The 25,706-nt window shown below is 37.7% G+C and overlaps 1 protein-coding gene across 17 annotated transcripts in view; it reads right to left on the reverse strand.

The window, feature by feature from the left end:
* Positions 1-25,706, reverse strand: part of MARCHF1 (membrane associated ring-CH-type finger 1) — a 404,383-nt gene that overhangs the window by 49,500 nt on the left and 329,177 nt on the right. For all 17 annotated transcript variants that reach the window (XM_084518138.1, XM_084518145.1, XM_084518136.1 and 14 more), the window contains one exon: positions 902-952. In XM_084518138.1, coding sequence (XP_084374264.1) covers positions 902-952 — 51 coding nt within the window. The remainder of the gene's footprint in view (positions 1-901; positions 953-25,706) is intronic.

The following is a 25,706-nucleotide window of genomic DNA, read 5'->3' on the forward strand; positions in this document are numbered from 1 at the left end:
ATACAGCATATAGATGGTTTCTTTAACTGAGAAATCACTTCTTGTTTGTTTGTTTGTTTTTGTTTAAAGAGCTCTCAGAAAAAAAAAAAAAAAAAAAAAAAACATTTTTACAATGTGTACCCCAGAGACAAGAGTACAGTGCGGAAGGATATACCCCCAGAGACAATAGCACAATGGATACTGTTCGTACTCTGGATGAAAAACAAAACAAAACAAAACAAAACACAAAACATCTTTATATACAAACATAAAGCATGGCTGATGTTTTGGACTGGGATTCCATAATACTGAATTTTTAGCTTTAACTTCCTGTAAATTCTGGCTTTTTGGCAGAGATTTCAGCCACATCTGAACCAAAAATTTACAGAAAGAGGGTTAAAAACAAAGGACTGCAGTCCAAAGGACCGCAGTCTCATTCTGCCTCTCCCTACAGCTTCCCTTCTCTGTTTCCTAGAAACTAAAAACCATCTAGATATACAACCCTGGCTTCAGTGAATCATAAATTCCTGTAAAAAGAATTCAGTGTTCACACATTACAGCAACTATTATTTGGGTGGGGCAGGGGGCAAAAAATTAAGCAGCAATTCTACCTTAAGCTAAAGCATTAATGGAACATTATATTAATGTTAATTAATGTTAGCAGTTGTGGAAAGCAAGTGTAAGAAGTCCATGTTACTTACTTATTATTATTACTACACATATTAAAGTCATGACTAATTGTATACCTATACTTTAAGATGAATTTTATTTGGTAGCCATAATGATAGGCAGCAAAAACCCAAAATGGGATGTTTGTAAAGAAAACATCAGAAATGCATATGTAATTAAATGAAGCACTATATTGTATTTGATAAATTTAGTTTTCGTTAAATTCCTCATAAAGGAAATAGATTTTACATACCTTTGAAATATTACTCGATCGACTTGTGGAACGCCCTGGAGATTTGTCATTCTGGAAAACAAAATTAGATTATGCAAAAAACTTATAGCAACTTATAAATAAGAAAAAGTTGTACTTTTGTGATTGTGAATGCACAGAGTTTCTCTTCTGCTATTTCTCCTTCAGGTTGGAAAGGGAATACACAGTGGAAGAATGCTCAACAACTAAGCCAATACAACATTCATGTGACTTACATCAGCAAAAGCTGACAGAAGGCATGCAAGAAAACAACGTTAGCACCTAATTGTGTGTGTGGTTTTTTTTTTGTTTGTTTGTTTGTTTTTGTTTTTTTTTTTTCCTTTGTTGTTGGTGGTGGGTTTATAACAGCATTTAGACTGAAAAGTCAATGTACTACCATGGCTTCTCATGCAACCTGCTACTCTTGTACGAACAAAAATATTGTGTGACAAATAATAAAACCCACCTAGTTACTCTAGGGTAACTTTTTGAGCATATCCCTGTCCAAAAAAGTTGAGTTCATCATTCAGGAAGATTAAAGAGCTCTATATGACTTCATGGCTAAACACGCCCTGAGAACAACAAATTGTAAGTAGTCACAGATACAATTTACCACCCACCCTCCCTCCTCTCTCACCCCCACAAACACCCATGTAGGTAACACCAGGAGACTGAAACCCATTAACGAAGAATCCATTGATAAGCTACATTTCTAGAGCACAATACTGTATGTTGTTTTTTTTTTTTTTTTTTTTGTTTAATTGTTTGCTTTGTTTTTTTTTTTTTTTGTTTTGTTTTGTTTTCTGGTAATTCTAATGAGGAAGTGAAGCAATCGTTCAATTATTTCTTCAGTATTTATGCTTATTTTGGAAAGAACGCTCATCCCCATGGTAAATTCATGTTATGGCAATCACAGAAATGCTGTTCTCAGCAGTGAGAATATAGGCTCAAACACTAAGGTGGAGTATTTATAAAAATCAGACTGATTTTTACCTAGAAAGGGTTGAACTAGACACCATTCATGCAAGAGTGTTAGATTATTTACTGAGGGTTGAGGGAAAGGCCCAAAAACCAAAGCAGAGCTTTCACCTGTGCAGCTTAATTCGGAACAGAAGCACCACCATGCCAGGCTTACAAATAAATTAATAGTTTCCTACAAACGTGTCAATAAAAGTCTTTTAACTTCATTATAACCCATCTCTCCTCATCTTTCATTTCAAGAATGACAGAAAAACACGGAAGCTGACTGTTAAAAAGTCTAAATTTGCTATACCATGAATACTCATCTCTAGTCTAGAGAATATTTAGGAAAAAAAAATACTTTGCCATTTTCCTATTAAAACTGCTGCTTCAATTTCAACTCCAGTAGGCACACCAAAATGACGAACAGGCACAGATACATATTCATTTCTTAGACTGTACAGAAAGCTCCAAACCAACTTGCATTTTCACATATACCTCCTACAGCTCTCTTCCTTTAGACGAGGAATAGCTCGTGTTTTTGTTCCGTCCCTCAGCACTATCCATCTTCTGCACTGCAACTATTAACATACTGCACTCTTTTTACTTTACCTTCACCAGCAGTTGGTAGCACAACATATTCCTGCCCTCAAAAAAACAGTGCCACTGAACTCCCCAACCATACATCATTCCCCATTTAATTCTACCACTCAGGTTAATTCTCAGGACTTAAATACCTGCAGGTTTGTCTGTCAGAGTTTCTTCATTTCCAGAAAGAATTTTAAAAAATGTTCAAATTATCATTCATTTATTATACCTTGTCCTTGAGGTAGGCCCTGCTTTGAGCAGGAAACTGAACCAGATGACTCCTCCTGACCTCAAGTATTCTATGATTTGATTATTTCTGTGATACATTATCCACTATAGCTTGGGCAAATATGCTTAATAAATTACTATTTTCTTATACTTTCTAGACAGCACTCGATATATACAATTTTGAATGTCTTCATTTATGTCCACAGAAAATATACTTTGTATTTTCTGGGTCAATGTTCAGAGATGCTCAGCTCTGACCTCAAAATAATCGAAGTTATGGATCCATGAAATTAATTCCCCTTTCACAGTTGGGAATTACAAATGGGGTTCATAGCTGAGAAACTCCCTGCTAAAAGCACGCGACCTTTATCCTCTACCACTTGGCCTAAATAAATATTTTGTATTTTCTGACAGTGAAGTGAACTCTGGAACTGCAACTTCTTTTCTTTTAATTGTCTGCCATCAGTGATCCATTTTTAAAATCTGTGCCCGGGCTACAGCTCTCTAGGATTTTTACGTGATCCATTCTTCACTACGGCATGTTATCTCCTTTACTTCAGTTACGAGGTCCAGACCCACTGACGACTCTTAGCATCCAACCTGCAGAGTACTAGCTCATCCACTGAATGGTCTAGGTTAAGAGAAAGAATGCTGGCTCTCTGCAGCTTTGGGAAATCAAGAGAAAAAATAGTTGGTTTTGTTTGTTTGTTTTTTAATCATAATCTCCCAGTTGAGGCATTCCACCGTGATTTATCCCAAGGAGGGCACAAATAAAACACAAAATGTTGCACTAAATAACCATACATAAATCGAAGATAGAATTCCTCATTCAAGTTCACATTGAACTTGCATGACTGTTTGCACAAAGAAAGAACAGAATAGATAAGTTATGGAAATATCTCTTTTGATATGCTGTCCTTAAAGACTGCTTGTGTTCTATAATTCCATTATAATGGTTTATCTTTATGGAATACTCACATTGTTAAGAATAATTGATTCCTTTTCTTACCTTCTTCACTTATCTTAAGTGAAGATGAACTTACTGTATTGAAGAACATTTTTCTTACAAGCTTGCTGTACACTGATAATAAAGATTGTTTCTCCGTGCATTCAGTATTATTTTACATTTGAAAGGTTATATCCAAAGAAATACGTGTTCAAACATCTATGCATATTCTTGTGCATCACATAAATGTCGTATCATGTACTTCCAATCCAATTATTTTTGGGGGAAAAAAAGTAGCCTTCACCTTTTCGATTAACACATCAAATGAGGAATTGTTTAATGCCTGTAGCTAGGGTTTCTGATCTCCTTGACTGAGTTGTGTAATTGTACACATGCAGAGTGCTGGCCCTTGAGCAAAGTAAAACCAAAACATGCAGAACTATGTCTTGCTAAAATTCTGAAACTGCCTTCTTCTCCACTCAACAAATCACCTCCGTCCAAGAGTCCACAATAGACACGAGCCTTTCGGTTTTCTTTTTCAGCTCCTTGTTAAACACACAGGGTGTTCTCTGAAGTCTGCACTTTGCTTTTTTTCTGTATTTAAACATTGTTCAAAAGCTCCTTGTTAACTTTGTACCAAAGGAGTCTTTATTACCCTATTATTTGAAGGAATGGAACAATTACATCCATCAACTTTGAAGTATTGTTCAGCACTTAGAATGATAATAAAAAAACTTTTGCACTTTTGGCTGATACATTATTCAATGATGGTGTCAATCAAGTAAAGCATGACAACCAGCATACACAGAGAGCATAGGAAACCAGGTTTCCATCTGGTGGGTAACTGGGACTTGGAAATTGTTCTGATTATAATCTGGATGGAAATGAATATGAGGAGGAAAAATCAGCATTTTGTTTTTTTTGATTCATTCAAGTATCTTTTTGATATAAGTAGAAGGGTTTTATACAGAAAAAAAAAAAAAAAGCTTTGCACTAAACATACCAAACATTTCTCTGAAACAGACAATGCTCTGCTTCAAAAATGTCTGCGAAATATTTGTCCTTAAGAAAAATTTCACCAAAACAGCTTCCTGTTGAAATTCTGAATTTAGATTAATTAGCATTTTTCATCAGAACACCTCGTTCCCCCAGAAGAAAGTAGCCAAGCAGCTTTATTCATTGTATGTTGCATTATGCAGTCCAAAAAACCACCCCGGGATGCCTCTCCTTACTTCCAGACATGCTGTTCCAGCAATATCTCATCTTTTCTTTCCTGTGTTACATCTGCAGACTTGAGAATGCTTATCCCTCCTGCTCCCTCCTCATAACCAGCAACTTCAAAAATAAAACACTAATCAGGTATCTCTGAACATGTGATAGCATAGAAACAAGTTCCTATAACTATTTTACAGAAATATAGAAGAAAAGTAGTCTGTGTCTGTAAATTTCCCAATTTCTGTTGTACCAAGGTCATTTACAAGGATGCTATCGAAAATGCAATTCAATCTTCAATACAAATTCTGGGACAAGAAGAAAGAGAAATAATACCATGAAGTTTGAGACTATGACATGTTCATGGAACTGCTCTGGGAGGAGTTATATGTGTGCCTGTCCCCTGCACTATGCGAAGAAACCAACTCCAGTTTTAATAAGAAGTTAAAAGAATTAAAAATAAAATCACAGAATCACTCTTTTTCTGTCATTAAATAACCTACTAAAATTTCAATTCAGTACTAGATGGGGTTCTTGAACTGGTATTTTTTGCACTGACCAGCTTAAATTCAAGCCCATTAAACCTTCTGATGCTCAAAGATACATTTATTCCCCCATCTTGCAACTGTGGTTTACACTACTAACAAACTGCATTTTTATTACAGCAAGAGAATAAAACTCTGACTGGGTAGAGGAGAAGGGCAGTAGTAACAAATCCCTAAAATACCACTGTAACAGTTCAGGCTCTCATCACAGGGAGGAAAGTTGTGGATTAGCTGGTTGCTTTCTGACTCTTGCAGTGAGTTTTCTTACACACAGTTAGTGATTTTAAATTTTGCTGGGCAGCAAAGCCTATTCAAGTCCACCAATATGTTTGTCTGGCTTGCTTCCTTCAGCTGCTCTTGCAGCTCTGGCTCTGAGCCCCGCTGGGGCTGACCCCAGCAGCTTGCTAACATTGCACAGCATCTCTCTGCAGAGAGCACAGCAGCATCGGAAACTAATCACAGAATCTCCCCACAGGAGCCTCCTTTTTCAGCACCTTTTCACTTCTGGAATTTCAAATAGGGACAGACAAGTCTTCCACTTTAGGTCCTTAGCTACCACATGCGTAGATGATCTCAAATCGCAGTGTCAGTAGTTGGAAATCTATAGATCTTGAAAAATTAAGATGAATTAACAAACTTACATGTATATTACTTATACAATACACTTATTTCAGTATCTCAACATGAAAACAGAAAGACAAAAACATAAAGCAGGCAGCATTCACTTTAACTGAGAAAGAGAAACTGAAATGCACATAATTAATTAACACATAAATTCATGGTGTAATTACTGCACATCACGCATAATTTTACTGTGGAACCCAGAATGTTTTCAATACCAAAAACCAGCTGGATTCAAAGTGTCAACTCGCAGAAGAGAAGTCCTCTGGGAATATTATTGTGATGCAGATGTAACCTTTAACTAAAATAATAATAACAAAAGACAAATAAGAGCTACTAAAAAAATAAAATAACACATATGTATTATTTATACTTTTATGCTATATCACATCTCTCTACATAAAACATCTAAGAGTATATAACATATCTACCTATATATAAATGTATTTACATGTATAGATATGCAAATTTATGCACTTTTTTTCCTTGTTATCTACTACTGAGCATGGCCATCCAGGAAAACAGCATCTCCTACATTTTGTTTATTGCTACATTATTCAAAAACTATTTCACAGTTTCTCATTTTTGGTCTAAATTATTAAAATGAATACACATCTATACATATTTATTTACAGCTACTTATTCTGAGAAGGTAATGAGAGAGTTCCTACTGCCTGAGCATACCACATGCCTCTTGGCCAGTTTGGACTTGGACAACCTCTTCTCTACTGGAAGGATCCTAACAACCATCAGGGTAATTGGAAATTTCTAAAAAGCTTTGATGTGGGGAATTTGAGTCCCGGAAGGAATTCAAAGCAGATTGCAGTCACAAAATAACACTGGGAAGGAAGCTAAGCTGGAATTGACAGTTATCTTTCATTATTGATGGAATTATTTTCTGTGCTGTTACAAATTTTATATAACTTTTTCCAACTTCTGAATATTCAACAATTAGCCATATGACTGCTCTTAGAAATACCACTAAATCACTAAACATTAAATTTCTGGTATTTAAAAAAAAAAACTCTTCAAAGATAAAAAAAAGATATATTTTTTTAATCTCCCTTCTTTGTAAGCAAATTTGTAAACTATTTTGTTAAATGTTAAGTGTAAGAAGGTCAGTAAGTTCAGTAAGAAGGTCAAAATTTATGTCAAATCATCTACAAAGTCACTAGCAAAAAGCTCATGAAGAAGGTTAACTTAAACAGACTGAAGGTCTACATTGTACAGCAGGGCCATACAAAACCAGCTAATTATCACAAATAAGCTTCTTAGGATGCTGAAGCCCTTCAAACATGCCATTCTGGCTATCATCTGTGGAAACAATTTAAATCAGCATGACATAAAGAAGTTAATTTTATTAGCCTAGAAGTTGCTTATTTTCCACATATGTATATGTCTATCTGTATGTGGGTGTAAGCAAGGATACAGCAACCTCCCCACTAGTGGGCTGCTGGGAAGCCTTTCAGAAGAATCACGTACATGTGCTTTACTGGTCAAATGTCCCCTGACTGCTTTTGCATTGTAGTCAGACTTATGGCACCCAAGGCCATACACATCTCATGTTGGTACTCTGGCTGCAGTAAGGCTTAGAGATAAACATTTAATGAAATTAATGAAATTATTTTATTGTTCAACGTTTTTCCCATTTTTCCCTCTGAAGAGAAACCCGTAATGCCACTAAGTGCATGCCACAGACATATCAGTGTGTTACTTCAGCTGCTTCTTGTACTGGTATGTCTAATGGGCTTCAGTCCTTTTCTCTCCTATCTTACCTCACAGCAGTTTCACTGAACACAATATAACAGCTTATCTGTAGCATAAGCTGTTAATAAGCATGAGAAACATATCAGAATCTGATCCAGCATCCTTTTGATTTGAAAATGCTAATTACACTTTAATGAGGCTCAGAGCAGTTTTCCTCACAGGCCAAGATGAGTCAATAGCGGGCTTGCTGTTACAATACAAGGGTTTCACAGTGACACTTCTACCTGCAATTACATGGACAATTTCCATGTTACAGAATTCAGCTTCTTTCTCTGTATTTCACAGACCTACAAGGTTAAAACCTGTTTAAAAACTGGTATAAATACATTACTACATTAAAAAAAAAAAAAAAAAAAAAAAAAAAAACACAGTGAATGAACCTTGAAACAGCGCAGGTGTTGATAGACTACAGTCAGAAAGCAGCTTGTACTAACCACTGGAAACTCTTCTGAGGTAGAAAGACATCTTCACCTGCCATAACTTCAGTTCCTGTAACAGCTCACATCTTACTTTGTTGCACCATACCTAGGAGAAGTGAAAAGTTCCAAGAAGCCCTTGCCAAAACTAGGAATGAAATAATCATGAAGTTGGAAGTAAGTTCAACACATCTCAGTAAACTTACAATGTGTGTCACATCACGGTCCTTGACTGATTCTGAGAGAAGCAGCTAGTTAGAAACTTCCTTTGGAAAATGCTTTCTGGCAATGCCTTATACTAATGAGAATAAGGTTAAAGGAACAAAACTGAAAATACAAAAAGCCGGGATTTCAGAAGATCAACATACAAGGGCGAACATGAATCTTTACAACACAGAAACCATACACAGGAGTCAAAGGCTGCTGCTCATTAGCACCTCCTGCTTTGTGAGAGCAAAGTGCACTTGCTCCTGCTGCAATTAAGACAGCTAGGATCTGGGGGCTGCAAGTGACTTTAAGTCCCCCCTTCACATGCAGGCCAAAGAGGAGTCATTTGATTCAGTTCAGAGGCTGAAGGAGATCACGTCCTTTCCCTCACTGAGCAAATGAACTTGAACAAATCTTAAACTGACCTAAGAACAGCCTTTCATGTTCTCCAGACTAGCTGCTGCAGATTAGTTACTTCTTTATACAAGTCAGTAAGATGTAGTGCAAAAATCCAGCCCCAGCCCCAAATGACTCAGGTTTGAACTGAACAAGTTACCACAGGGGAAGTTTCCAATATATGCAGTTTTATGAAGTTCCAACATGTCAAAAATATCACAAATTGTGTACATATCCCTCAGCAACAAAGCATCCTTCAGAAAGAATATCTGAAACAGATAAGATGTTAAAACATTCAGGCTTGAAGTATGACACATTTCCATGTCCAAAGCATCCAATTATTAAAATAATAAAGAAAGTTGAGGGGATTTGTACCAACAGAAATGTGTGAATAAGAAGTACCATCATTTTGTATTGTTCAATACAATGCACTAATTATTTTTTTTTTGTAACTCTCTCCACTCACCTCTTTCCTAGGAAACAAAACTGTATGCTGCCCAGCACAGACCCAGGCAGTAAGCAACACACCACCTGGTGCCAATGGATCTTTCTGCCTCCTCTGATGTAGGGTAACACAGGGGACTGCAGCTACTGGCAAAGAGATTTGTGCTGTGGAGCAGTCCCATCAGGCAGCTCAGCAGCCCCAGCCGTTCACCCACCCTGCCCAGGTGGAATGGGGAGAGAAAGGGAGAGGTAACAGTGCAAGAGCTCAGGGGCTGGGGCAAGGACAGCTCGGTGGGGAAGGCACAAGCCCGACTGGGCCCCACTGGCTGCTTCCCCCCGGCAGGCAGGTGCCAGCCGCTGCAGGCCAGCAGGGCTCCTCACATGGGGCAGCTTCTCAGGGAGACAAACAGTGTTGCTCCCAACGTCCCCCTTCCTCCTCCTTGGCTCTGGCTTTCATCGCTAAGCATGCTGCCGGGTGGTGTGGGACATCCCTTTGGGCAGCCTGGGCCAGCTGTCCTGGCTGGGTCCCCTCCAGCTCCTGGGGCACCCTTGGCCCCTTGCTGGCAGGTCAGCAGGGGGAACTGGGAAGGCCTTGCCTCTGGGCCAGCGCTGCTCTGCAACAGCTCAACGTCTGCGTGCTGTCACCACTATTTTCTTCAGAAGTCCAAAACAGCATTGTGTGAGCCTCTGTGAAGAAAGTTAACTCTGTCACAGACAAAACCATGACATTGGTTTTGACATGGTGCCATTCTACTCAAAAAGAAAGCATTGTTTTATCTATCCATCAGAGCTGATGAACAGCAACACCCTCACCAGTCAGTACATTAACCTAACGAAGCATTTTCTGAGAGCTCCTGTGACGATGTCTGAGTCCCATCAAGCACGATATGATCTGCAGTGGGAGCTTCAGAAGGCACAGACAAACACTGGGCTTTAGCCCAGTGGGTTCTCATTGATTACAGAATGGTTTTCTAGGAAGGCTCCCCTAGTCTTTCTATCCTCTTTGTAAACAGCAAGAGAGAAAGAGAGCCATGCTACAATGTAACAGCACATACACTCTTATTGTACATTTGTTGTAAACTGTCATGTTTATTATATCATTTTTCTGTAAAAATACAATAATGAAGTAAGCCCTGATTTCCTTGAATCCAGCCTTTTGCTACTTAGGTTGCTTTTTATGATCCCAAAGTGTTGAACTTGCAAGATCAGCATGTTATATTTTTCACACTAACCAGATTTCATTTACTTACATTAACCTTAGGAAAGATCACCAGCATTTAATCTGAGGTTGTTCTCCATGATTGGGTGTTCTGAGTCACTCTCAGTAGGCAAAAAATGCACGTCTAAAATAGTCTATCTTCTTGTTGGCTCACTGACTGCTTGGTGAAGACCAAGCATCAAGCATTACACTGTACAAAAAGCCTACACTAATTAGCTGCCTTTGCTCTTCTGGTTTTAACTTTGCTGGAGATGGGGAAAAGCTGCCAAAATGTTCATTCCTAGTAGCATTTTTCTTCCTAGCAACATAGAAGTGATTCCTGTCTTTCTACAAAGCTGACCACTGAGTTGAAAATTAGAAGGTGCAAAGATAGATGGTGGACAAGTGAAACCTGCCATTACCTTCTTGTTAAAAAGACATGGGGAAAAAGCAGAGGAAGACTTTAACTTAAAAATAACAAGCTGCTAGTCTATACCTGAGTGACATACCTTGGTATGATAAAGATTGAAGGAATGCTGTTTACAAATAGAATTAGATGAAAAATGCAGTGAGGGATAATATAACTAACTAAATGTGAAGAAGGTATTAGGAAAACAATAATGAAATAAAAAATAAATAAATAAAGAATTCGCTCTTTAGAGTCAAAAGAGTAAGCTATAGGGAGGGAAATTAATTGCATCAATTTGTTATTGTCTGGTTTTAGCCAGAAAATTGCATGCATATCGACAGTCAAATACACTGCTCTAACTTTTCTGACATGGTGTCTATAGAAGACTTATTTGTCACATTGACAAATGATTTTTGGCCTACAAACACCTTCCTAACATTTTTGTGTTCCACTGCTATTTCCTAACATACTCCTCTTCAGCAAAAACTCTGAGCTTTATTATTCTTATATCAATTTCTAACTACAGCCTATTTAATTTCCATCATCTTACTACATTAATCAGAGCAATTCAGTTGGAACAGGCAGTAATACACTTTGTGATAGATTTACACACATCAAAACCTCTGTCTGCTACTTGGTTGTTACTGTCTAAGTCACCTGGCAATTATGCACAGCCCACACGATCGCACTAATGCTTGATTCACATTCTTTTATTCCTGGAGACATGCTATGGGAGGTGCTGTGTTTGGGTGTCGTTGATAAAGATACCTCACCATGGAAAACTGCAAATGTTATTTTTATACTCTTTTTCTTGGCATTACTCAGCTATAGAAAATGAAGACAAGCACCATTTTTTTCTCTATATATACAAATATAACAGTTATTCACAATGTTACCCTTCTTAAATAGGTTTGACCTGTGGAACATGGAAGTGGAAAAGAATCCTCTTCCCTATGACATCAAATTCTCATTTTGTCTGTCTTGTATGATGAACAGACAAGCAACATGATTAACTTTACTGCAGAATCCTTAAATCAAGTAGCACTGTCACTTACACACATTATCTCTTACAGATAACTCATTTAAGCATTTTTCATCCCTGATCAATAAGGATCTCTTGTGTTTACTTTTTCATTCAAGTACTGATTTCAGCTTCAAATGGTCCACTACTCACTATACATGTATCTGTTTTCAAAAGCTCCAAGTACATCATGAAATTTTGCTTTTCCATAAGATTCAGAGTGAGTCCACTCAGACTCACTGGACGTTTTTTTTTTTTTTCTTTGTTTTTTAGGTAAGACATTTGTTTCTTGTCTGTTGGGATGTTTCCCTGAACACATTGTCTCTGCAAAGATCCTTTCCTGTTTGAACACTCTTGATGGTCAGTATAAAATTTGCAGCAAGTAAGGAGTAGTAAATCCAATTTTTCATTTTTATTTTTTAAAGAAAGTAGATAGAGATAATTGTCTGCGGACCATGTCACCCAAATTTTAATTCACAGTATGATAGGTATTCAATCTTCTCTTTGTTAACTATCAATATATTCAAATTCTTTAATTGAAAAGACAAACTATCCTGTTTCAGAAGCCAGAATTCAGAGGTCACTTTGTTGTCTGCCAATTACTGTGACCTGCTGGATTCCAGTCAATTAATACCCAAGATGAAAGATTCTGGCCAGCTAAGCACTTGTCTAACAGCCAAATGTTTATCAAAAGACAAAAGACGAATTAAATACACAAAGTTAAAGTGCTTCAATTACAACACAGCTATAACCACATTCCTTGATATGTGCTGTATGTTCACCTGTCACTGTTTTCAGATTTTTTTTTTATCTGATTACAAGCTTTATGTCATCTTTGTGAACTCAAACTCCTCCAAGCAAAAGGAAAAATGATGGAAACAGCATTTTCCCCAGTCCTCTAAAGGATATCCAGGCATTTGGTTGAACAAGTGCCCAGGATTTGAAGCAGAATAAAAAAGAATGAAAATGAGGTAAACAACATGGAAATCAATTCCAGAGCAAAATATATTGATATATGAGCCTTATATACCACAATAAGAAAGCACATATGACAGGCCACAGTCTTATCAGTGTAAATCAGAGTACTTCACTCTGAATTTTCACCTAAAATGCCATTCTAAAAACTGGTATCTTGTGTAATTGCTTTTATAACAGAAAAATATGTACCTAAAGAGAATACCCTGTCACAGTGGTCCTTAAAACATATTCAGTAATTTTGACACATTTCATTAAAAATACTTCCACAAAAAATCAAGCTACATTTCGTATTTCAAATCACCCATTTCTTCTCCCTCACATTATTTTCTCTGTTATAACCTTGTTATTATAATCATTGGCCAATTTGATTCATTATTCAGCCTAAACCTTCTGACTTACAGTAGCAACAAGAATAGGAACAAAACTATAGATAAAATTAAGTTCTTGATCAAAGATAGAGATGCACACTTTAGTATAAAGCTGCTGCAATTAGTTGTCCTTAATCATAAAATTTCAAGTTATAATTCCTAAATTATTCTCCAGCCACTTTGTGTATAATACTTTAAATTATATATACATACACTGCTACCTCCAAGCTAACTCAAACTGCAATCATAGAATGGCTTGGGTTGGAAGGGACCTTAAAGATCATCCAACTCCAACCTCCCTGCCATGGGCAGGGACACCTCCCACCAACCAGGTTGCTCATAGCCCCATCCAGCCTGGCCTTGAGCACCTCCAGGGATGGGGCATCCACAGCTTCTCTGGAAACCCTATGCCAGTGCCTCACCACCCTCTGAGAGAAGAACTTCCTCCTAAACTCTAATCTAAATCTCCCCTCTTTTAGTTTAAAACCATTTCCCCTTGTCCTATCATTAAATTATTAATTATTAATAACTATTGTTAACATGCAACATCTTGACTAAGTTATTCTTTCAGTCACACCAATGAGAAAAGCACTTAAGTCCAAGCCCAAATTCTGTAAACTGCAAGAACAATGTGGTTACACATGTATCTGTGATAGAGATAGTTATAATGGCAAACTATATGTTATTGGTTTGCAGGAATAGACTGTTAGATGACTGAATGAAATAGATTTAACAAAAAACAAGAACAACGAAAAACAGGAATACACTCTTAAGAGCTCACATAAATTACTGACATTGGATAAGAATGGGATTAAGAGAACTTTGGTGGAACCCTGGTGACTGCTACTGCCAGATGCAGCCAAAAAATCAGAAATGTTACCAGCTGAATAATTTAATTCTGTACCAGTAGGCCTAGATTCAAAGGTCTAGTACTCTTACCATACAGTGTTGGTATGTCTGAAACCCCTGAATCACAAACTTGAAGTAATAAACATAAGGACATGAAGGAATGTCATGGCAGCTGAACCTGAGATGCATGTAGATTCCACAGATTCATTCATCGGCATCCTTCCCACCTCTTCAGCAAATCCCAAAGTACATATTAATGGTAGATTAACTGAGGTTAATAGTTAAATAATCAGACTGATAGTTTGGGGCTCATTGTTTAATTTTATTTCATTATATATTTTATTTTATTATTTTATTGTATTATATATTTATATCTTAATATTATATGTTAAGACATATATTTTTTATATATTTATTATATAATATTTATTTTATATATTATGTAATGTATATTTTATTATATATATTTGAACATTGCAACTCTTCCTTCTAAATCTCGAAGGAAAATATCAACTTTAGTGCTTGAACGACAAAGTTTAAAACTCTTTTCAGCAAAGCTTCTTATGATAGTTCATAAAGTGATACGTTTATTCACACTGAAATGTGTAGAAAGGTTGGAGGAAATGGATAGCCTCAGGTTAAAAACATGTATCTGCAGCAATTTCTCTCTGCTTCAGAACTAATACTGAAGTTCATTCAAGCTTTATTTCTACAAATCCTTCAAAATGATGGATCAACCATCAAAGCAGTACAAACTTTCAGACCAGGAGGTTTTCATATATGCTGCCACAGAACTGTACTGCAGAAATAACTATTTTTGTTTACAGGCAAGCTTTGTACCTGTAAAGCTACTCAGACATCTTACAAAGAAGTTAGCAGCAGAAAGCAATACTAGGTTATTGCTGAAAAAAAAAAAATATTGTCATTTACTCCAGTCCTTTGAAGAGCTGCCACAACAAAGGCTAGATCCATATTTTGGTTATGTCTGAAATATTTTAGGTCAACAAAGTTCAGGATCTAGGCCACAGTTGTTTGTGGTTTTGTTTTGTTTTGCATTTTAATCTTCCTGAAATATTCAGTAGAGAAAAGATGCTGGAGAAATTACAACTAAATTGGGCTTATTCTTAGTACTCACATGCCTGCCTCCCTATTCATATATATTCATATATTTAGCCAAGGGGTGGAGGGAAACTATTAAACAAAAGTGTTTTTTTGTTGTTGTTGTTTTTCTTTATAGCTATATTAATGTTTAATTAAAAGAATGAATCTTAATCTTCTTTTCCACTTACAATAACGCAAGTCAAAAGAAGTGTGGAAGCAGTGTCACTTGGACACCTATTTTGGAGCAGACTTGACCAGCAAGTCAGAAATACTCACAGCAGGGGCCTTCTACATGACTTCTGCTCCCAGACAGGCACAACCTGCACATTCATCTCAAAGCTGTGCTGAGATAAGGATGAGTACACCTCACCACTGTTACTGATGGCTCCACCCTGGCAGATTTTGTGCTGTAACAGAGATCTCTCCTGGAAAGGGGAACACCAAAGGGGAAAAAGAGTCTGGAGACAAGAGAGAATGGACACACTGGCTTAGGGAGAGAAAAGGCTACCCTCACTTAGGCAAAGGAAGGCTTTATTGACAAGAACACAACTTAGTAATCACATTTAGATTCAGAAATGAAAGAAAAGAAAAAATAACACCAAAATATAAGAGGAGGCTCTGCCAAATTATCTGATTAGCTCTAATGTAAAGACATTGTAAGCAGTTGTTAATTCCTCCCAGTCAGACCTTCATGCCTAATAAAAAAGTCCTTGGCATAATTAGGACAGACAATAATTCAAACTTTCCCAGAGTGCCTATAAATAGCTACTTACCAGAATATAGAGTAGACTATATTTATTTTATTCATATCTGTTAATTACTGCATAGAATTTAAACTAATGAGTTGGGAGTATCGTCCTGACACTGTAATTGACTTAAGTATTTGCACACAATATTCCATTCATTTATGTCTGTCTGTCTGCATAGGCTCTAGCTGTTAAAAACATCACTGAAATTATCTACTCTCTTATTCATGAAACATTTTAATTACCATCCTAGATACCAGTTAATACCTTATGCTTTGCCTTTTTTCAATTACTGCTGGCAACAGTGAAGCCTGTTTGATTCCATTTTATTCTTTCTGTTTTCTCACCAAGGAATCCTGCTTCTCTTAGTCATGACACACAATGTGAAATAAAATTACACATGAATGACTATTGTTATTTTCTAATGAAATACTATAGTTTCTCTCTTTTCACTACAGTGGGTCTTTAACATGATAAATGCTCTAGATTCCCAGTCTGCAGTGCGCTTTTAGACTTCCAGCAGTCCATGTTGGAGAGGAATTCCAGGAATGGTTTTACTGCTGGAAGAAAACAAACAACAATCTGCCACTTGCATCTGAAGTAAATCTGGTGACTTACGCAGCATCACCCTGAACCAGTGCCACTGAAGATTTGGCTCACTCATCCCAGGCAGCAATCCACAGCTTGCAGTATGATGCTCACAGAGCATCCTCAGCAGCACCTATCTCCACATAGTTGGGAACCAGGCCTCCCAGCTCTGGCAAACATTGATTTATACAGCTATTAAAATGTAGATGGTATTCAAGTGACTCTTTTAGGTCTAAAAAAACATCTTTAGTCCCAACTTTTTTTTTTTTTCACCTCATACAAAAACACATTCTTTCAAATTACTGCTATGAAAAAGCAAAATGACACTTTCACAGTCTGAGATACTAGGGAAGAATTTAATAGAGGGAAGAGCCTCAGAAAGAAAAACATTAGTCAAATGATCACTCAATTCTCAGGCCTGATTTTTAAAAAATTAACATTTAACTGATATCAAATGTTGAATGGTCAAGCAAAGACTATAAAAGATTTTTTTTCCTTTACTTGCTTCCAGAGTTTAGTTTCTTTTAAAAGTTAGATGCATACAACTGAATTCCATAGAACTGGTTTAGTTTTAACACTATCATACAGAGCCAGGAAAAAAGAAAGACTTTGGAAAATACCATTAGAGAAGCAGACAAATTCAGTATCTGCTTTATTGCTCCCATTTCACAATACAGACAAAATATGAAGGCATAATTTCAATATTCTGATTTCAGTTTACTTTCATTCTTTCCAAGCTCAACTTGATGGTTCATCATTTCAGTAATATACATTTTCTTTCATCTAATCTTGATAATTCTAGTGTTTCTGGGTGTCAGTGATCTGCTATTCATACATGGCTCCCAGTAGTTAAAGCATATGGTTTCTTGAAGATGTTTCAAATACGTATCCTGGTTGGGAGGCTCATTAAACTATGATTCTATCCCTTCTCACAGTTGTAAAGGTCAGTATCCAGATAATCTCCACTGAAACCAAATTAACCTTTTGTATTCAAAGAGAATAGATGCGCTACAACCACTGAACTGTAATACTGCCAGCACGACAGCACGTAACTCTGCTTATGCTAGAGATGGAATGAGGACAGAAGACAAGGACAAACTGACAGAACTTCTGCATATGACACCAGTTAGCAGGATTAGGAATATGACCTCATCCTGTGATTAGCTGGATAAATTTTACTGATAACAAAAGAGGAATATCTAATCCCCAATAGCAACAGCTATTTTATGATTTCTCTTTTAAAACCATTGGATGCTTATTGAATTGAAATTACACCAGTTGGTTGTTGTTGTTGTTATCTTCTAGTAAAATTGTGTTACTGTTTTCTGCCTTTTTATTATTAGTTTTGTGGGATTGCAACAAGTGTGAAGTACAAAACTGTGGCTACGATTCACATATAGTCTAACTGGAATGGATAAGGGAAGTCTTCTTCCCTCCCTAGTGCACACAGAAGACACTGTAATTGCAGTCTTGGTGCACATGAACTCCTCAGCCATTCAAATTCTCGCAGCCTGCTCTACTCGCAGTTAGCACAAAGTGAGATCATTTCCTTCCCTAGGTTATGCTTCCTAGGGAAACTGTATTATAATATGCTCAGAAAGTCTAGATAAAAGACAGACGATTAAGAATTACACTGATAAAATACGTAAAGTCTCTGTGATGTAAAGTATCTGTAAGGCAAAGTCCCTTTTACACAAGGCAATGCTTGTGGGAGAAGTCATGCAGGTGTCCCAGCTCTCCGTCTGTACAAGAGACAAGGCTACACCCTGGAGCCAAGCTCTCGCCATGGAGTTTCCTCGTGTGCCAGTAATTGGTTGTCTGCAATGAGCTGGAAGGAAGAAGTGGCACAGCTGGATTTTCTTCTCTTCTCACGTCTGTGTATGAGTGGCTCAGTAAGAAACTCCACTGTGTAAGAAGAGAAAGGTAATGCACAGACAGTGAGATGAGCTCCTAATTGCAGAAACACTAGGGGATATTTCCAATTAATAACCTTAAAAGAGCCCTGCAGTCAGTCCCTCAGCTCTCTCACTGCAAAAATCAGCACTAGGAGCACTGAACGTGCTACAGGATCTAAAAGATGCTTGGAGGATCTCCTCATCCTACATCTGAGATGCTCTGCCAGCAGCAAGGATCTACTCTTCAACTTTAAGAGTAAAAAGAGGTAATACTCCTCCAGCACTCAAATCACTCCTGTGTTGTACTCCAAACTAAATTCATGCTCTAAGTGCCACAGCACAAGGAGCTTTGAGTTCCTATTTACACTAGCTTCCCAGTTCAGTTTTACACTGCATTCCTGCAGGGGCTGTAACTGGAGTGCGTCCTTTTGTAACGCTAAAAAAGCACGACACAGAGCAGGAGCATGGGATGAAAAGTTGCATGTCTTTTACAAATCCTTACTGGAACCCGAGAGCAGATACTGGGATATCATTAACTTCCTTTGCAGCCTCAAATAAACGTGCCCTGATCCCCATGGCTTCCTTAGCTATTTAATACAGCCAAGCACTCACCTGATAATCCGTTGAGGTGCTCCCTTCACAGGGGCTGCACCAGCAGAGAGCCAGGCGTGCACAGTACGTGCTGATCTCCATGGAAACAAGGCTGTATATTTGGCAATGAAACCTGGTAAATTAAGGGTAATTTCCTTTCCTCTTTTACTCTCATGCACTTTAAATGGCGTAAAAAGAAAATAAGGAGAAATATAATAAACAGCTCAAGATATTTTTAGGATGGAATTATATGTGGTAAACAATTCCCACTAAAAGGCAGTGGTTTTCAGAATTATTTATTTCGATGAATTAATTCTGACAGGAACCACACCTGTCACATAAACACTCACTGGTGTATCACTAGTTTATTAAGTATTTGCAATGCGTTGTGAACAGCCACCTCTGCTGTAACAACCCCCCTCTAGAAAATTCACCGTACACCATACTGTTTGCTTAGGGTAGCGAAAAAGAAAAGAAAATCCCTTTCCTCCCAAAGGTTCTTTGCCACACCTCTGCAAATTCATCTGTGGCCACCTCACAAGATTATGTTCTTATCAGACCATCTGGCGTCTTTTCCTCTTATTATGACTCTAAGCTATGTGTGAGACAGTTTGTCAATTAAGCTCGCAAAAGCAAGCAAAAATGCCTTTTTGATGCCTTTCTCTGTATTTTGCTGTTAGGATTGTTGAGCAGTAGGTGACCTGACTGTGTCTCTGCAGCTTTTTATATTCTGATTGGCACACACAACTCAAATTCAGACATAACAACAAAGTACTATCAATCTAGACTGTTCATAAACCTGTTCAAAACTGCAGAAAAATTAATATTAATAACAATGAAGATGACTGAGAGTCATCTGTGTCTCTTTGGAGCTCAAATTTATCATGATGAAATTCTGCATCTGGGCTCAGGATGCAGTTGGACACAATGGTTTTTCTTGCCTTAAGATCTATGTATTTGTTCCAGACTTCAAACATTGAGAAACTTGAACCTTTCCTATGAATTTTTCACATCACATCCATTTCCCCTCCATGCACTGCATGAACAACTGTGAAGGAATGCTACAAAAAGCTGGAGTTGTGTCCATGGGACGACAGCACAAAGAAATATACCCTCTGGATGGTTATATGGAAAGAGACAGAGGCCAAAGAAAGACTAAGAGCAGCAATTTGCAAAATGAATAAACATAAAAAGGAGTTATACCACGCGTGCTTTCTGTTCCGTAACTCCTGAGAATAATTAATCTCAAAACCCTGATGGGTAGATCTGTGCTAAGTCTTTAGACACTAAACTGAGTATTGTACTGGGAACTTGAAGGAACTAAATGAACAAGCAAGAAACGAGAGCAAGACAAAATAATAAAAAAATAGCTCTTTTGTATTAGTTGTACATTTTTAACAGTCTTAGGCTTAATTCATAGGCTCACAAGCTGCTAAAATGAAAAGAGATTTCAAACAAAACAGTTTTAAAAGATAAGCAGGCTCAATGGCTTTGGAGAAAGGGAGGGAGCAATCCAAACACAAACAAATATTAAATACTTCTTATCAGCCTCCTGCTCCCACGTTTGGTTTTGCCTGGGGGAAATAAAAGGGGCACTTAGACACTCTTTCAAGCTTCTTCCTCCTGGGAGCACTGAACAGAGGACTTGGGAAGGGATGGTGCCAGCAGGAGCTGCTCCTGAGAGCTGGCTGGCAGAGCCAGTTAGTGACAAAAGCCAGAGACAGGCACCTGCCCAGCTGGCTAAGCCCCTCGCTGCCAGCCTGCTAGCAGCAAACATCTCTAGCCACCTGAAGGCTGTTAGCGCTCCTTCTCTCCTGCAGAAGGCACAGACCCAAACAAACTGTTCCATCTTTCCCGGGGGAATATCACCTCTACACCGTCCCTCGGTCATAATGGCAAATCCTGCATTATAAGAAAGCTGTAACACTCCCACAGCAGTCTGCTATGCAATCGGTATTTGTACATTTTTCCCCTGCCTCTGAAGTAACATCCACTTGTCTATCCTTGAGCCAAGCTGTTATTTCCTATCTTGCTACTATTGCTTTTTTTTTTTTTTTTTCCTTCAAGCCTCACTTGTTTTTTAGTGGTTTTCAGATAAATCTTTTTGATTCATAATTTTTGAGCTGTGATCGAAATACACAAACAGCTTAGATGTTTTGTCTAGGGTTTGCTACTGACTTAAATGGTGTCATCACAGCATCTAGTGTTATTTACTCTCACATTCATTATCTATGTTCTCACACGCCTAGTTGCACTGAAGACAGTTTTGAATCCTGAGGAAGACTCCCATGAGTTCACACTGACCATTTTTTGGAAAGAGATAATTTTGCATGCTGCACACCCAAATCCAAATTACCCCATTTAACTTCCAGTATTTTCAGTGGTAAAGAAAAAACGAACTGGCTTTGGATCAGCCTTTTTACTTTATATGTCGCATAAAGTGGAAGCTCCTTGCTGAACACTTCCAGCTTCAATCTCTACTGTATGCAAAACAGCTAGCTGAAAACTTCACTGCTTTACTTCCCTGCATCCTTCCTTCTGTTCAAGATTAACTCTGCAATTGCTCTTCTTACTAACTGATACATTCATTTTTGCACAGTGTTTTGTGTAAGGCAACTTTTCATCCACAGCCTTCAGGAGCAGTTTGCCTTGTATTCTTTTTCTTCCATGATAACAAAAGAAAGAGGAGTGCTTTCTGAAAAGCATCAGCAGCGCACTATCAGTGTTGTGCTCAGCACTGATGAGATCACACTGAGAGTGGCACAGACAAGGACAGGCACGTAGGAAAGATTAATTGAAACTGGACTGGGGGCAGAAAGGCCAGCTGAATCATTAGAGAAATGGAAAGCCTGCTTTCCAAGAGAGGCCTAAAGAGTTTGGCTGGTTTAGATTAGCAAGAATGAAGGCTGAGATGGACTGTCTGCTACGTACAGATACTTCCGTAGTAGATTACCACTGATGGGAAAATTAAAGATAAACCAAAGTTTGCACAAAACATACGGGTATAAAATATATACAGAGTGTACTTAGGCAAGACATAAGAGATTCTCAGTCATCAGAATAAAAAACTTCCTACTAAAAGGAGAGAAAACACATCTGTTTGGCAAGAAGTTAAGGAATAATGTGAAAATGATAGCAGCGGGTGACTGGACTGTGGTGGAAAGAAAGCTTTTTAGTTTCCATTTTCACAAAAAATGTTACTTGGGTAAATATTTTTTCCTATGACAGCCTTCCTTCTACTGAAAATATGACTGTGAAATTTCAAAGTGTTAATTCCAACAAAATGAAAAATATTGTTTTAAACATGGCTGAAGCCTAGAATAACCAACTGCCTGAGTGATTCCAATAAGTGCAGCCCAGGCTTCAGTTTGGGCATTCCTAAGACATGCAGAAGCACTTTGCTTCCATATTGTCCCAAACAACCCTATGAAGCATGCAATTTCACACTTCAGAGCACATGTATTAAGGCAGCTTAGTGAAGATTTTCTAAGGTGTAACATGGAAAAGGCAGTGTAAGTACGGCATTCATAACAGCTAACATGAATATGAAAATCTGGCTTGAGATCGCCCTAAAACATTACAGTGTCTGTTTCAAACACAGAAGTCAATTTTCAACAGAAAGCTTTACGTGCCTTTTTTGTTAACTTGGACAAAAGACCTCAGATTTCAGCAAGATGACAATGGTGGGTGGTTTTTTAGGTTTTTTTTTGGTTTTGTTTTTTCCTCTAATGAGTGATATTTTGGTAAGAACATTCCTCAGGAACATGACACAAAACCACATGCTGAATCTGAGATGTAAATCTGATACTAAATTAATCCTGAGATGAAAAATTCAATTTCTATGATTTACCACTTCCTGAATTATCCCTTAGTACCAGAAGAATTCATTCTCTTCCTTAATTAGTCAGCTTCATTTTCCTCTTTTATCTTGTCAGAAACAAAATAATTAACACATTATTTGCATTTGGGCTTTTCTAATCTGGCATTTCTCTTTGCTCATCTAAAGGCTGTTTGTATTCATCATTACTTTTTCTTTCCCAAACACATCTTGGAGTTTTCCACCTTTTCTTACTTTTCAGTAGTTTTATTTACACTAAACCCTGCACCAAACTGAGCTTCAAAACCATGCTTGTGAATATTCATTCCCATGCAAAATTTTGACTTCAGCTGAGATTACACCCAGGAGTGACCATCCTTCTTCAGCATCTTAGCAAATATTTTTTTAAATTTGAATACAGCTAATTTATGCAGAGGCTTTGGAATTTTTCCTAAAATACAAGTCACTATTTGCATCAAGGCATCTTGTATACCTGAACCAAAACCTGAATCTTTCAAAACAAGATCATAGAATCATAGAATATCCCGAGTTGGAAGGGACCCATAAGGATCATCAAGTCCAACTCCTAGATCTTTCAAACTGAACTTTTACCAATACAGTTTCAGATGGGAGTTTTGCTAGACATGCACATTTGAGAAGCAGTGCAGAACTGCAGTACATCACTTTAGGATCACAAGCACCTCATCAGGAGAACCCACAGAACTACAGTAAATAGACAAGGGGAGTGAGACCCCAGCAGAAACCACTTTTCATATCAGAATAGTACATAGGCCATAGCTACCTGAGGTAAGGATTGCTCACTGGCTTCTAGTATTATTTTGTCCACACAGCTGCTTAAGTTTCTTTCAACATACTTGAGCTTGCTTGCACACACTGTCTCACAAGGAAATTAAATGTGTCTGCACTTTTTATCTGTTGCTTCTGCAGGTCTCTAGAACAGGATACATCACTAGAGAGGATTCAGGGGCACACTGAGCAGGTTCTCAATTGTGATTTCATTTCCTTATACTGTTGGCATGTATCAAGTAAATCAATTGGATATTTATTGCCAAGAAAAGTGATTTTCTGTTAAATTCTAAACCCAATCATTAGCATTTGTAAAAAAATTAAAATTCAGCTTTCCCTTAAAATAGCTATCAATAAAATGGTTTTAATACAACTAAATGCAATATTAATTCCATTCAAAATATTTCCAATGACAGCAAACCATTATTCCCAGCTATGACATAACACAAGTACCTCACAAGATTTCCTTTAAAACTTGATAATGCCCTGAATCTTTGACTTTCCTCTCACTTTCAGGGAGGCAGGCATGCGCTCTTCTCTTGAAAGTGACAACCCTTCACTACTCAGCTTGTTCTGTTATTCAAATCTTACTCTAGTATGTTAATATTAAAAGGAACAAGAATAAAGTCAGTTCTGGCCTACCTGTTTTTAAGTGGCACCATTTGAGTAAATATGACAACCTGGACTGCGTCTCCATTGTCTGGAGTGAATTTGATGTAGTAGGATTGCTATAAGGCTTTGAAGGAGCACTACTGCCTCTCCGCCTATGGGAGAAACAGGGCAGTAAAAAGCTTGTACAGGAGGCTTCACCAGACAATGTTCAGCCATTAATCAAAGATGTTTTATTCATGGCAAAGGTTTTTTCTCCCCCTCCACCTGCCCCCAGCACTTCTATGCTGCACATCTGATTCGGCAACCGTCACTTCAGTTGACATGAAATTATAGACAACAAAATTATACTGAAATCTGTGCAACTTTCACAATTTTATTGCCTAGGATTCGTTTATATTCAAATTTTCAAAATTCTGCACACAACAATATACATCTGCTTTCATTTTGTAACTCCGTGCATTCTGCTAGCATGTTATTATAATACACACCTAAGTCACCAGCTATGCCGTAAGACCTAGGAGACTAGCAAATACCTAAAGAGCTATTCTCGTTTTATTCGATTCAACTTTGGCATTAAGATAGAGCATTAGATTTAATCATTTCATTTGGGTGCAATAATGAGTATCCACTTCAAAACTAAAGATAACTCAGCTGTGTTGTTAGATTCGCACAACCTAAACCAGAAATGCAATGTAAAATGCTCCTAACCTGTGGCAACAGGGCAGCTTTATAACCAAAGTATATTTTACCTTCTAAATCACACCATGCTCAGTGGCCTATGCATTGTGTCACTCCTTTAACCTAGCAGAACACCAGAACACAGTCTGACAATTAGTCAAGTTCAGCTAATTTCATCATTTCGACTACCCACAACTGACATGAGACTGTCACGAGTTCACAGCACATGGTAAAAAGAACTGAAGAAAACCATACTTTAGTCTTCCCTAACTGGAGAAACCCCAAGATGGCTGTATGATTACAGCAGCAGCACTTGAAAGGAACATGTTCTGTTTTTATCATGTCTTCCTTCGGTTATAAATGAACAGGCAGTGAGAAAATACATTTTCATCTTGTCTAGGAGAACCCTGTTTACACAAGTGCATGACTGGGACTGGCTGCGCTGGTACGTACTGGCTGTTTTGGTCCAGATTGCAATGAAGGACACGTGCAGATTGGTACTTTCATGTGCTACCTCTGACCTGTGCTCAGTGTTCTGCTTGCTGTTATCAACCAACTTCAATGGTGCCCCTGGTGTTTCATTTGGACTTCATTTACGATAGAGAGAACAATGTGTAAAATTCCCATTTGATTTGGTAAGAACATAAAAAGCTTTAGTGCAAACCTACACGCTCGGTGTAAAGCCTCAGCTTGAATGATTGGGACTGCTGATCATTTTGCTTTCATTTATTCTACTCATAAATTGAAACCTGCTATGTGGGCATGGCTACACAGCCACATAATTGTCATGAAGTCCTTGTAATAGTGGAAATACAAAGTA

This window comes from Aythya ferina (genome assembly GCF_964211825.1).
Source record: "Aythya ferina genome assembly, chromosome: 4".
NCBI classification, from domain to species: domain Eukaryota; kingdom Metazoa; phylum Chordata; class Aves; order Anseriformes; family Anatidae; genus Aythya; species Aythya ferina.